At 37.9% G+C, this 13,828-nt stretch overlaps 1 protein-coding gene and 1 long non-coding RNA gene across 4 annotated transcripts in view; one reads left to right on the top strand and one right to left on the bottom strand.

Moving 5' to 3' along the window:
• The window catches only part of Bsg (immunoglobulin domain-containing protein Bsg), a 50,550-nt gene extending 42,862 nt beyond the window's left edge, over positions 1 to 7,688 (bottom strand). The window contains exon 1 of one of the 2 annotated variants that reach the window (XM_043433652.1): positions 7,108 to 7,688. In XM_043433652.1, coding sequence (XP_043289587.1) covers positions 7,108 to 7,180 — 73 coding nt within the window. In that variant the 5' untranslated portion in view covers positions 7,181 to 7,688. The remainder of the gene's footprint in view (positions 1 to 7,107) is intronic. The other variant, XM_043433653.1, reaches the window with a different exon arrangement.
• An 822-nt stretch (positions 7,689 to 8,510) lies between these two features.
• Positions 8,511 to 12,914, top strand: LOC122419246 (uncharacterized). 2 transcript variants are annotated; one of them, XR_006262858.1, is made up of 3 exons: positions 8,511 to 9,818; positions 9,894 to 9,934; positions 10,128 to 12,914. It is a non-coding gene; the product is annotated as an uncharacterized lncRNA (long non-coding RNA). The 2 variants fall into 2 exon arrangements; XR_006262857.1 differs by having other exon boundaries at positions 8,511 to 9,934.
• Positions 12,915 to 13,828: the final 914 nt, after the last annotated feature.

Below are 13,828 nucleotides of genomic sequence, written 5' to 3'. Positions count from 1 at the left end.
TTTCCAATAAATATTTACAGAAAAATGACGTACGTGATTTGTCTCGGCGGTAAATAAAACAAAATCGTATCCTCGATCGTATCGTCTTCCCTATTACATTATAGTCGATCATAGTTGCAATTGCGTCGTACAAGAAACGAGGCTGAAATATTCATTAAATGAATATGGCAAGTAAAACGAGTTACGTTGCTTACTAATTGCCAGTGTATTATTGTCACTCGGATACCAAGATCATGATGCGTGTGCATCCAATAGAGATTTTTTCAAATAATTATTATAACACGGAGCAGGTTTTAATTCGAAACCATCGGAGCGATCCGTATTTGAAAAGATTTGACAAAAAAGTGTGACGCGATATAAAACTTGAGAGCCTTTTATAAACGAGTAAGTTAAAGTGACTTTCTAAAATTCGAATTAGCCGTAGCTTCAGTCAGGGTTACGTCAATTTGTCGTTAAATATCCCATACATACGATTACATAGTTATATATATATATAACATTGTACGCGGCCCCTCCCAACACGCAAGGGCTTGTCGAATAATAAGTCGATCGATTCGAGGTCGTGAGACTCTCGAGTCGGCGCGTTCCGACGAAAAGGAAAATAAAAAAAAATAATTAAAAAAAAAAAAAGAAAAGAAAAGGGGGAAAAAACGAGAAATAACCATCAACGAGTAATGCCAAGGGAGCAAGAAAAAATCGCTAACGACGGTCAATAAATGTTTTCTCCTCCGAGAAGAGGGAGCTTCGCGAATGTTCTGGTCGAAAAGTTTGAACGAGGTGAAAAGCTCACGACGCCGCCCCTGCTCAGGAAAAAAGAGCGAAGATCGTACAGCACACGAACAATTGTTTAACCAAATTACCAACGCAGATGTTATGCAGATTCGCGAAGACTTTCATTACGAATACAATTTGTTCGCCACGATTAAATTGAGCTCAGACGTTCAGCACTCCAATTATTTTGAACTTGGAGAAATAATTATATTTTCAACGATCTTTTTCACTGTCGTTTTCTTCATTTAAATTTATTCTTATTATTTTATATCGTTTTGTGTTGCTAGTTTTTTATTCGTCGATTAACTTCATTCGCCACCGAGAAAATTCACAGTGCAGCAGAAACATTTGGAAAAATAATTTTTCTTCGCGATCGAAACGTCACTTTGCTCAACCGAATCGCGTGGCACATCAATGGACCATTGAATACAAACTTCGAACGGATCACGACGATGACAAACGACTTTGACATTTAAATATCCATCCACGCACACACAAACACGCCCCAATAGAGCAAGATTCTTCTGCAATCTGAAATTTTATAACGCGGACTAACGAAAAACTGGATTTCGATCTCCAAAAGTAGGGATTTTCAAAAATGAGATTATCTTGCCAAAACTCTGGTTTGCAATCATCATTTCTTTCGGTTTGCAATTTCTTCGATTGAAAAACAAGGGCTCGAAGTCGTGAGCCATTTAAGACCGAGCTGATCAATCGGAATCGAGATTTGTGGCTTGATCGGTGAGCTGACCGATTTTTTATTAGAGGCAACATCAATTTGAATCTTCAGTTTCAAAGGTTTCTCAATCACTTTGGAGTTCGATGACGTCGCACACGAAATAGCATAATTGCGAATGTCGGAAAACTTTCAACTCGTGCTTACGTGACATAATCATTTTTTTTCACGTTTTGAGTCTCTATGAGTGAGAAAATGCATCGTGAAAGGGTCGATAATCTTCAAAAAAATAATGATTCTGGAAGAAAAGTCATTTTTGAAATTTCTTCCAATTTTTAGATTCGACTGTACTTATATTTTTTTCAAACTACACAAACAATATCGCAGGGTACAGAAACAAATTAAGAGAGTGACGGACGACACAAAAGTACACGCTTGATGACGAACGCAACAACCATTAGCTCCGTTGTAACGTGTCAAACGAGATAACTATAGCGGACATTTCAAAATGACGACAATTATGTTCTTTATCCATCTGTCTATCCAACGAGCTCTCTCACGAGTCACGTGGGCCTCGGCTTGAGACTTTGTACTCGATGAAGGTTTCCTTCAACGTGGCTCATTCTCTCTCTCTCTCTCTCTCTCTCTCTCTCTCTCTCTCTCTCTTGCTGTGCGCTCGTGACCGGGAGAGGAATTTATAGTGGGAGAACAATTATACGATTATTTTCTCGCAGCTCTGTAATCGATTGTACTGGTACAAAGGAGAGAGAACTGGGTCGACGCATTGAAGAAAACAGCCGCGTTTCAACGGTTGATCAAATAAAATCGACGACCAGTGAAATGAAAGCAGTGATGAAAAGAGCGTGAAAATATCCAAGACCACGACGCGACCCTTGGCGTAGAAAATAAGCATATTTTCTCAAACGGATTTCCCAGGGATGAAAAAATATTACGACGTTTCTGCCATGAAAGATCGCGGACGCAAGCTAACTCGATTTTTATTGATTTTATCGTAAATTCGTTCAACGAACTTTCACAGATTTCGTTACCGCGGAGAGAAAATGTTTGGCATTCGATAGAACGCAAGTTGACACTATCGATTAGCGTCGAAGGTGAGGGCTTGGAAGAAATCTCTCTGTTGTAAATATCGACCCGTGGGTACTTCTACCTATTTATGGGGCACTCCATGCCAAAGCCATGAAATTCTGACCTCCGTCGTGTCGAATGGTTTCTCCTTTTTAGTGTCACGTTTCTCCTCTAAACGTCCATTTTTACATTCAGTTTTTAGTCTATCGAGTATCACACTCGTTCGCTATAAAAAATCGTTCTTTACTTTTATTTCGATGTACAGAAGGTTAAGTAACATCATTTTTACCTTCCCGGTTCTGTTTCTTCTTTCGTGTACTTGTGAAAAAACGATCGCAAAAAAGCCGAATTCGTCGTAGTTATCGACGCAGAGTCCGTCCGGAAGCATTTTCAAAATGAAAAAAAAAAAATGAAAAAAAAAAAAAAAAAAAAAGAAGAACAGAAATCTCAATGTCTTCGAAGCAATATTTAGGGCAAATGAAATAAGGAGCTTTGAGAGTCTCACAGATCGACAAAATTAGACACGAAGTCCCAGAGGATATGCAAGCTTCGAAAATAGATCGATTTGATGTTGAACGACTTGTGCGTTGTACCAGAACCACGTGGTTTTCTAATACCTCCTAGAACCCATTAAAACACACGAAGCCACACAGTCAACACACATACAAGAACACGCGAGCGACACTCACACAATGTCAAGTAACGTGTTTGTCTGGAAAGGAAGGCTGCCCCCGATGTTGATTAGATTATAAAACGAACGAATTCTATCTGGCCCAGAAATTCCATACGAGAATAAGCGAACGAGAGAGTTCTTCTCATTTTCACGATGTTCGGTTTCCCACTTTTAGCTTCCTTTCAAATATCTACATGAATATATACCGGGGATTATTGGAAAAAAAAAGAAAAAAAAAGAAAAAAAAAGAAACAAAAAACCAGAAATAATCGGCGATTCCGGGTAAATAACGTAACGAAAATTTCTCTTTCCGTCGAAACGTTTTCAGTCAGTTGTGGAAGACCGAGCACGATATTACACGAAAATTTGTACAAACAAAAGCGTGCAACACAAAGTTAATTGACACAAATGAAAATGAAAATGAAAACGAAGAATTTTTATTTTTTAATTGAAAAGAAAATAGTCATTGGAAAAAGCAATGGAAAAGGGGGAAAATACCTTGGTAATTACATGAGCTGGAACTGGAACGACGCTGAAGTTCGCAACGTTGGAGTACAACGGAATGAACGAAAAAAACATTTGTAATTCACCAATTTTTTATTTCACCAAGTAAAGATACAGGTTGAAAAACTACGAATTGCTAATTCGGCAGAGAACGAAATTAGAGAATTACTGAAATTATTGGAGGGTTTTTTAGATCATTTCGTTGGACTCCAACGTTGCAAACTTCAGCGTCATGCAGGATTTATTAAAACTGTCAGCATAATGTCTGGATTATTACGGGGATTTACAGGAAAAATGGATACACGTTAAATATTTCATAACGATGAAGCAGATTTGTGGGTTTTGCAGGAATATTTGGTCAGCAATAATGAAAAGGAGACGAGAAGAATTCGTGGAGTGGAAATAACGATCGTAAAAACATTAATATTTTCCAATATACGATATTTATCAGAATGTTCGACGTTAAATATTTTATTTTACTTTTTTGTTCATATGATAACAGCTGCGACCATTGGATTGTTTTAATATTAAAATTGTAATTTATTATGAAGTATAAATCACTCAACTATTGAGTAATGGTGATTTTTAAGGGCATTGATTAATAGAAAAATGAAATAAAAATTTCCACGAATCCATCAAGATCGAGAAATCCCTTTCGACGAAACGAAATTTGAAGGATTGTGCCATCGCCGAATGTTCTATTTACGAGATAACTGTACTTGAGATAAAATTTGATAAAAGCATTTACATTACGTAGAATCCATTAAAATTGTTCGCTTGTCATAGAGAGCTTCATTTTCAAAGTTTCGGTATAACTCCATCGGTTTCAAGGAAAATTCCAACTTTACCGACTGCTGTAGAAAACTTGCAACGAAAAGTTTGTCGACGGGCGAAGAATTTGATGGTTTTTTCGATAATTGAGTCAATAATTGATTAATTATGTTCACCAATTTCTTAAGCATTGAACACAGGTTCAAACAAATTTTTAACATTATTTCGTTAAATTCTTTGATAGTTTATTTCATAAAAATCGTTGAGACACTCGACTCTAAATTCAAAGAGCCCATCCATTTGTAAGACTCGAAGAAATTTCTGTGTAAATTTAAAGTAAATGGCAACATTTTTACACTTGACCTGAAACTACTCGAAAACTCTCCACCATCCATCGATGAAACTTTCGTACGGGACTGTAGCTTCGAAATATCTTCCGGTTTCTCATAACTCTGAACACTAGAGAATTTAGTATGAGATTTCGACATTATTGTTATTACTATCATTTATAGCTCGACTGACAGTCACGAGGTGCGACTTTATCTACAGCACGTGTTCTCAAAACACAGAACTATCAACTTTCGTATATCGTTACAAATGAACCTTTACAACTGAGCTAAATTCACGGAAATTATTATTTCGTACGTGTTTTCAAACAATCAACCATTTTTAGAACTCAACTCTTCGTATTTTTTTACATTTTGTTTTGTAGGCCAAACATTCTTGAGCAGTGAACCCACACTCACGATTTAGACAAACTAAATGAAATTATCAGTGTCCCCAGAAATTTTGAAGAGGTCAATAAACATTTAAAATTATTCACTGTTACAGCAAATGTTCAAGGAATAATGATAAAGTTTTTCATAACCGTTATCAGCGTTTTGCCATGGATTGCTATTTTCTTAGTACAAATCCAACAAAAAAATAGATGCAGGAGAGTCACATGTCCGTTGTATTGATTTTGTATTAAATACACTTATCGGACTCTATTTGACTGACTCTAAAATCAATAAAACATTATTCAGTATTGAATCTGTGATTTGTCGCCCAGCAATTTCTGAAAGCGGCTCGTGGCTCAGCGTACACCAGAAAAGAAAATTTGACAGCAGTAAAATTTCCATTCTTTATTCAATACAGCCTGAAATTTATACCTGGTCAATCAGCCATGGTAATTCGAAATATTTTTACAAGATACAACAATCAAATGCGAGAGAAAATTATGTCGATTCCAAATTTTGAGAGCGCCTCAGATTTGTTCTCTCGGTCCTTCTCTTCTACTTTTAGTGAAAAATCATTACGTGAATTATGCCTTGGAAAAAAGAATTTTGAACTGTATCGAGGAAGTACGTTAGCACAAACTGTATTTGCGAGCGTCGGATGCTTCGTCGACAGAATTCAACAACTGGTACTTCCGTGAAATCAATGTAAAGTCAATTGAAGAGGTTGGCACGAAATTGCAAACTTTACAACCCGATATCACTTTTTTAAGAAATTATAATTAGCCACATGGAAGTAGCTTCTTTTTCTATGCGACACGGTCAATGATTAACGCCTCAAACTACAAATCGACATTCTTTTTCAAAATACTGCCCCAACTTTTCCTGTAGTGAGCTTTTTTTATGCACTTGTCAATAGTAATTTGTGCAATATATTTCAAAGTCTTTGAAAAAGATTGTATCTAGTTGCAGAAAAGTAGCTGAGGGGAACATTACGAAGGAAACCTTGGATCACTGAACGAAAGAAATTTTCCTTCAATCGTAACAGCACGCCCTCCGGCGTCAGGCATTTAAATGGTCAAGTCTTGTTCACTATGTCAATAACATCTCCTCTACGTCATCAACCATTTGTCTTAATTAATGAAACTTAGCCGCTTCCGTTTCAACAATTTTGTAATTCAATTGCTCCCTTAACCTCCAATTTCATATCCCAGATACATTTTCCCATGAGTTTGTGTTCATTTTCGAAACGTCAACATTATCAATGTGTTAAAAGCAGCATCTATATTAATTTATAAACACTTATTCTTATTTGGGAATAAAACACTGTTCTTTGTTCGCTTGAAAGGTTCACAAGATCATTTGAAGTATGGCACTGACTCTAAGCATTGTAAACAGCCTGATTTGATGTTTGAAAAGAGTGCTCAGATTCCAAAACTCTAAATCACCTTTTAAAATTGCAACAATGATGGAACAATCATTTGTGAAATGAATTTTGATCTGCACTACGGGGATTAAGGTTATAGATGCTACAATTTCGGTGTAAATATTTTAAATGAGAATCCTAGATACTGAAGGAAAAAATTGTTTTGTCCAATGTTAAAGAATGTTAAGAAAAAGGCAAAATGAGAAAATTTATTGCAAAGGAGTGAGACCTCAACGCCAATACGTCGACGATGAGTCAGAACGGCCATAACCTTTTTCCAATGGTCGCTGCAGCATTTTTTCTTCGAAATCTTTCGTGGCCTTGAGCTTATTTTTTCATCGTTTTTCCTCACGAAGGAAATCGAGCGGAGGAAGAGGTTGGAAAATCGCGAGGCAGGAAAATACAGCATACATAATGGTACTCGAAGAATACGGAAAGGAAAAAAGGCAGGTTTTCTTGGTATAACATTTTTCTTTGGACTCACCTGCCTGGACGGTGGCAAGGGGGCTCGCTAAATATAGAAAAGCGACGAGTACGAAAGCGGCCTGGCTCTCCATCTCGGCTTCTTCGTATACTCCCGAAGGTCTTTGCGAACCTTTATTTTCTTCTCTATCTGTATGTATCTCTCTTTCTCTCGCTCTCTCTTTCGTTACTGTGTCTGACCAAAATCGTGTTTTTTTTCTTATTCCACTGTTCTCGTTGTGAGTGGACTTGAAACTCAGCCTCTTTGTTTCTCAAACTTCGCACAATAAACACACGTACACTAAAATACACGACACTCGAGAAAAATTTCACGAACTCACGATGAAAATGGGACAAACGAAGAAAAAAAAGGGACTAGAATCGATTTGTTTCGGGCGCCTCGAGTTTCCGTTAAATGCGAGATTATACGAAGTCGACTTGGACGATCTTTTCACCCGTGTGGATATTAGAGACCCGTTGAGGCTCACTGGGACTTCGGCACGAGCTCTTTGCTCTCTCTCTCTCTCTCTCGCTCTTTCTTTTTCTCCCCCCGCAGAGTCGCCGCTATACGTCATTCGCTATCATTCGTTCTCACTCGCCTTTCAGTGCTCTCGCTTTCGCACGATCCTAACCCCACTAATGCTCATTCGCTATCAATTAGGTGTTTTATACGACACTACTACGAACAAAAAATTTGTTATCGTTCTATGACATCAAATTTTCTATATTCTTATCGAAATGTAATACGGTTCGATTGTTATTTATGCCGCAGTTGTGTTCAGCCAAAACGAGATAAAAGTCGACAAATATCTCTATCCTTATATATGTGTATTTCGAGCGTATTATTGTTGCATTTTTTCAACGAATAACAAAAGACCATCAGATATTCCACTTCCAAGCCTCCCGAATTTTTTTCTTTTCTATAACTCGATTTTTACTATTCTCTTATCTCAATATTTCTCTCTCCTTGTCTATCTCGCCCTTTCTCGAGTTTTTTCGCCGTTGTATGTGTTTCCATAAAACACAAAACACTCACACACATACACAGAGTGGTTAAAATAACACGAACACAGGAACGATGTACGTTAAATGGCCGACAGATTTTCTGCTCTTCGGTGCGATTTTATGTCTTCGATATCATTTTTTTTATTTATTATTATCTTTAGTGTTCTCTATGTAATCAACATTTCTTTATCTTGCCACTCGCTTTAACTTCAATTTGTGATAACGCAATTTGTTCGCGATTTATTTTTCGAGCATGGAGTCCTGACGAGTGAAACAAGAGGAATTAAATTTTCAAGTGGAACGTGGAATTCACAGCTTCGGGCGTCGTCCGCTTGAGCAACCGACGCGCGCAAGCGCGTCATCTGTTCCTTCAGTTTTTCTTCTTGTCCATAAATATACTTTACAGATAAGTAAATCAGAAATAATTTACGAGTATAGAATGAACCTTGAAATCATAAACTTTGTCGACACCTATAAACATGATGTGAGCTACGATTTCTTTGGTAAATTAACCGAGAAAACGTTGATGTAATTAGGTAAGAAATTCAATACATCGGAACAGGTTATGATATTATATTTTCGTTATCGTTCATCAATCGTCCTCAAAAATATCGCCACCGAATGAATACAAATATGAAATTTCAAACTTTTACGAATTTTTATCTTCTTTAATACGAAATCGACTAAAACCAATTTCCGTAATGCAATTTTCGTGTTCACGCATAAACGCAATAACGTTCAAAAAATTGCTTGTGAATTCGTCTCTTATTTTATATGCTTCACACGCGGTTATCTTGAGTACGATTAAGTTCACGATGTTTCAAATAAACAGATTTTGGAGATTCCTCACGAAGGATCGAACAAATTGAGCGTTTGAAAAAATATTAATCATCAAATATAACAAACAGCTGCCTACAATCGCAGTCCATTCTAAAATTGTATCTGCCGTTGCACAAATCGAAACAACAATTTACACGCTTCAATACCGCGCGGGAAAGAATTGTCAATATTGCACACAGGGCTCATTGTCGTAGCACACGTCCCTGCGGATCTGGCGGGTATCACGTGAATCTTACGTAAAACACGAAAAGTGCGCAAGCCGAGAGGAAAACTACGACGAGAGGCCTCAGTCATGCGCGGCTTCGAGCGACTCCGGCGCCACAAGGCGTTTGTTTCGTGTCATACACAAACGTATGCAAATATCCGTAAACATCTTGAGCCAACTTTCGATCAGTAATTCATCGAATAATGCGAATGTGATTTCCCGTTCAAGTCGAACCAGTAAATTTTTTGTTGACGTTGCCCATTTTCAGAAATAATTGCACTCGAGCCATTATTTTGTTGAACGAACTGTCATGCTACCGATATTTTACTCGTGGTTAGAAATAGATTTTTTTTTCGTTATTCTTCGTACGAGTCCCCCGAACTTTTGTATTTTCTGTAACTAAAATTCGTTGTTTTTGACGTTTCATTTGTCAGTCGCTTTACGATTCTCATACGACGTTCAGAGGCTTACAGTTGGGTGGGAACTCATGTTTTGGGCTCCGTTATCTGCGTTAATATTTCGATTAGAGTTGAAGCTTGCGTCGATTGTTATCGAGAATCACCGAGCGATGGCGCTGGCCGTGACTTCAGCTCTAAAGTAAATTTTATAGCCTGCACGCGGGGGATATTCTTTGCTCGAAGGGGACGTAATGACACATAAATTCCTAGAGCGTTCCAATTGTAGTACGTACTTAATTATTTTGCTTCCGTCCCAATGCTCGGTGTGCGAACGAAGCAGCGTTCTCATTTTGTTTTCAGTTTCATGAACGAAGTCATTTGGCGGAGGTCATAAAATGCGGGTAAATTAATGTGCACGCTTTCAGTTTATTCGCTTTTTTTTTCTCGAGCTTCCATTGCGCTATTTTCGTTAGAGCTGATGACAGGGCGATGGTAAAAACGCGTTTTTAAAACAGCCTCTACGAAAATGAGTGTACGAACGTTCCGAAACGTCATTCTAACGCCTTCTAACGATCTTTTAATGTTCAATTGCAGGGCATCCAGAAACGAGACCTGAAAATTATCTCCCCGATGAGTATCAGCTGACGAATGTATTTCGGGCAGATATGGACGGCCCTTGACAGCTTTCGAAGTGCCTGAGTATTTCGAAAGATCGATACTTTTCAATTTGATGGAAAGCGACTGATCAACTCGGCAAAGCTCGTCGTACGATGTCGCAGCTTCGGATTCGAGACCCGGCCAACGAGGAATAAAAATTTCAAAATTTTCCACCTCTTTCTACTACGGTTGAGAGACTCGAGACCCCGAGCTCCCATAAATCCATACTCGCAAATTACCTCACTGTTCTTAACTATAGTCGGTCTACGACTTTCGTCGTCTTCCGTGAAAGGTTCACGCTACGCGGTCGATGCTTCCCTGTAACCAGGGTGCACCAGCAGCTGCTTCATTGCATCACAGTTGAAAAGCTCCTCACCCGAGTGTCTGTGCTCGCCGTACTCAAAGGTACGAACTGGTCACTCAAAGCAAAACGAATCACCCAAATTGAATATTTTCGACGCAGATACAAGCCGGGCGTACAACGATGGAAAAAGTGGGCTGGCATTTCTTTATTCTCCATTATCGGAATCTTTTTTTCGTGATTCATGACTCAGAGCAATAAAGTTAAATTACTCGTTAGCTATCAACTTTGGGGCTAATGAAGGTCTATACTTTTTTACTCAGAATTCGATATTTTAGAATATAAAGCTATAAAAAATATAGCTTTCATTTGACGAAACAAAGTTGACCTCCAAATCTTCGAGGCGTCTATAAAAAAAATAAATGCACCAAAAGAACCTTTTAAACCATGCAACTTTTGTATAGAACATTTTTTCGTGGAACGCATATATTTTAGTCGTAAAAAAGGTGCACGCATGTTGCGTGGACAAATCTGTAGAAAAGCCCCTTAAAAAACTGGTTTTTTTTTCATTCCACTAGAATTTCTTGTGGCCTCAATCCAGAAAATTATTTCCACTTCTACAGTGCTTTTTTAAACTTCTCTAAACTCTTTTTCATTGGTTAAATATTTCCAGCAAATAACCAATGAAATTATAAGCGGATTGAGAATATTCGTCGAGTGTATAATTTTGATAAAATTCATATATTTTTCGTACTTTTGATCCCTGAAAAGTGCGTATGAATCAAGAATTTTTAAGTTTCGTGAAAAATATATGGAGCAGTGAAGTACACGAGCGAAAATATCAAGAAAAGGAAATAGAAAACTTAAGAAAAGTAAAGAGACAGCGAAACATTTTCTTGCAATGATATTCAGAAACGTACAAAACACTTTCCTGGAAATACAGCGCGAAGTCGAACGGTTTCCCAATCAAAATTGTTAGCAGTTTTGCTCCACGACAGTAAATTCTTACTTGAAACTGGAGAATCTTGACTCGATCGAAAAAGTGTGCGTTTCCAAGTAAATTCGAAGAATTCGTAACGTATCGAGAAGTGCACCGAAAGAAAGCTGTTCTACAGCATAAATTCGAGATTCAAGCAAATTGGTCCCTCGAAGCTTGAGAGAATTTTGAATGAATGAGAAATTTAGCGCAGAAATATGTGGTCAAGTTCGTTCGGGGAGAGGCACAGCTGTGACTTCAGAATGACGTAAATTCCGAAAGCGTTCGTGTGAAGTTTTCGTGCAATACAATACACGCCGGTTCTCGAAAAGAATGAAGCTTTTCGTTTATGTAAAGGGCAAAGAAAATTGAAAAGTTGCCAGATCTTCGTCTATTTCAGGACGCGTTAGAGAATTCAATTTGCCAATGTTTCATTCGCTCAATCTTGCCTAGTGCAGCGCGAGCGAGCTTCATGCATCGTAACGTTACATGTGTCGCATGCGAGAAAGACGGGACTCTAGGACTTTATCGAGGGGAATATCGCGCTTGGAACGAGGCGATGCACAACGGGCATGAAACGAGAAAATAGACTTTTGTAGGAAACGTACATATCTGTATACGAACGTGACGGTGTAGGGCTTCGATGGGAAGAGCAGGGTGGATGGGAGATGTGTGATGTGAGGAATCAATTTGTCAAAGTGTCCGATACGTTGAGGAGCAGCGTCGACTCCTCGTAAATTCGAAGAGACCGTTTTTTCATACGAATCCACGTACAGATATACTTTAAAAACTGGCAAACCTTCGATGCTCCGTGGGAGTGCTCGAAGGGATAATTTTTCCTTCGTACGCTCGGAGCTCTCGCATGTTCTTTTTAAAATTTTGATTTTCTTTATGCTCGTTACCACATCGTTTCACAGGGCTACGGATTTTACGCTCGACGGACTGAACAAAAAAACGCTCTCGTTCTTTTTTCATTGCCGCATGGCAAACTTTGCTTATCATAATATTCGGCAGTAATGCATGCCAGAGAGTTTCCTTTGATTCTGTGTGTGCTCCATACATGTTCGACGTGGCTCCATGCCTCTTCGTTTAGTTTCCGAGAAAATTATTCCAAAAATCATGCCAGAGATAACAGTTTTACAATCTCTGCTATCCGAGTACGTGTCTATGTGCCTGTGGGCACACGTCCATTTTCTCTCTCACGTTCACCCTCGGCATTTCAAGTAAAGGTGTTTAAATTACAAGTTCTAATATGTTAAGAATGCATTAAGAGTGTTATTCCATCGTCAGCTCGATGGGTGAAAACATTGAAAAATCGAAAGACTGATCCACAGCTCCGTGGGGTCGATTTTGCAATAAAGCTCTTTGGCAGTTCGTTTGATGTGTACTGTCATGTTACGTGTTTTTATTATAAAATAAAAATTCACTCGATTCTTTTTAAAATTAACAAAATTCAATTTATTTTTATTTTTTTCTTAATCTACTCATGAAACATTTACAAGTTTTGCTCGTTCTGAACTTCGACTCTTGTCGACTACGTCTCTCGAGATCGTACCAAGTTGAAGGAGTGTTTGAGGCCAAATTCGCAAGCTTATAAAATATCTACCTTAACACAAATGTGTATCACTCACGGCTACTTTTGCGGACCAGATACAAAAGCGGGAGAACGCTTTCCTAAACTAATTCTTATCGAATAGAACGGATGCAAGTGCAACCATTGGCATAACACATTGGAAACCGAATTTGGTTGAAATATTGATACAAATGATTTGTTGAACGTATTTATACTTCGTTATGCTCACGAAATTCCGTATATTAAAACGGAATTTCGTTATTTCGAAATGAAACTGGGTTGAAACAATCGAAATTTTGTTGGCTATACGAGGGTTCTTTGTTGAATGTACGCGTGCAACAAATATTACAATATTTCGACGAAACCTGATTTCGGGTGGGGATCAAATGTTGGAATGACTAAAATTTTGAGTTTATAAACTTCGAATGATAATATGGACGATGACTAAAGTATCGATTTTTCGAAAATTCGACTATCACTCTTTCGATTCATAAATTACTACAGTCAGCGATACTGTGAAAATTCACAATTTTGAAAATATAATAACGAAAGACCAAATATAACTGAGGTTGAAATACTGAAACACCAAAAAGTCAAACAGTCAAAATAGCGAAACGTTAGAAAGTCGATCGATCAAAATAAATAAATGCAGTGGAGCTCCAAATACACGCGTCTCACTCACTCACTTACTCAGACCGGTGATCTCTAATTTTAAACATCGCCTTTTCGAGCTATCGCTATTCCGCATATGTTTTATAGGCTTTTATTTATTTTACGTAAGTTTTATA

Source organism: Venturia canescens, chromosome 1, assembly GCF_019457755.1.
Source record: "Venturia canescens isolate UGA chromosome 1, ASM1945775v1, whole genome shotgun sequence".
NCBI classification, from domain to species: domain Eukaryota; kingdom Metazoa; phylum Arthropoda; class Insecta; order Hymenoptera; family Ichneumonidae; genus Venturia; species Venturia canescens.
This window is presented reverse-complemented; position numbering and strand designations above follow the sequence as displayed.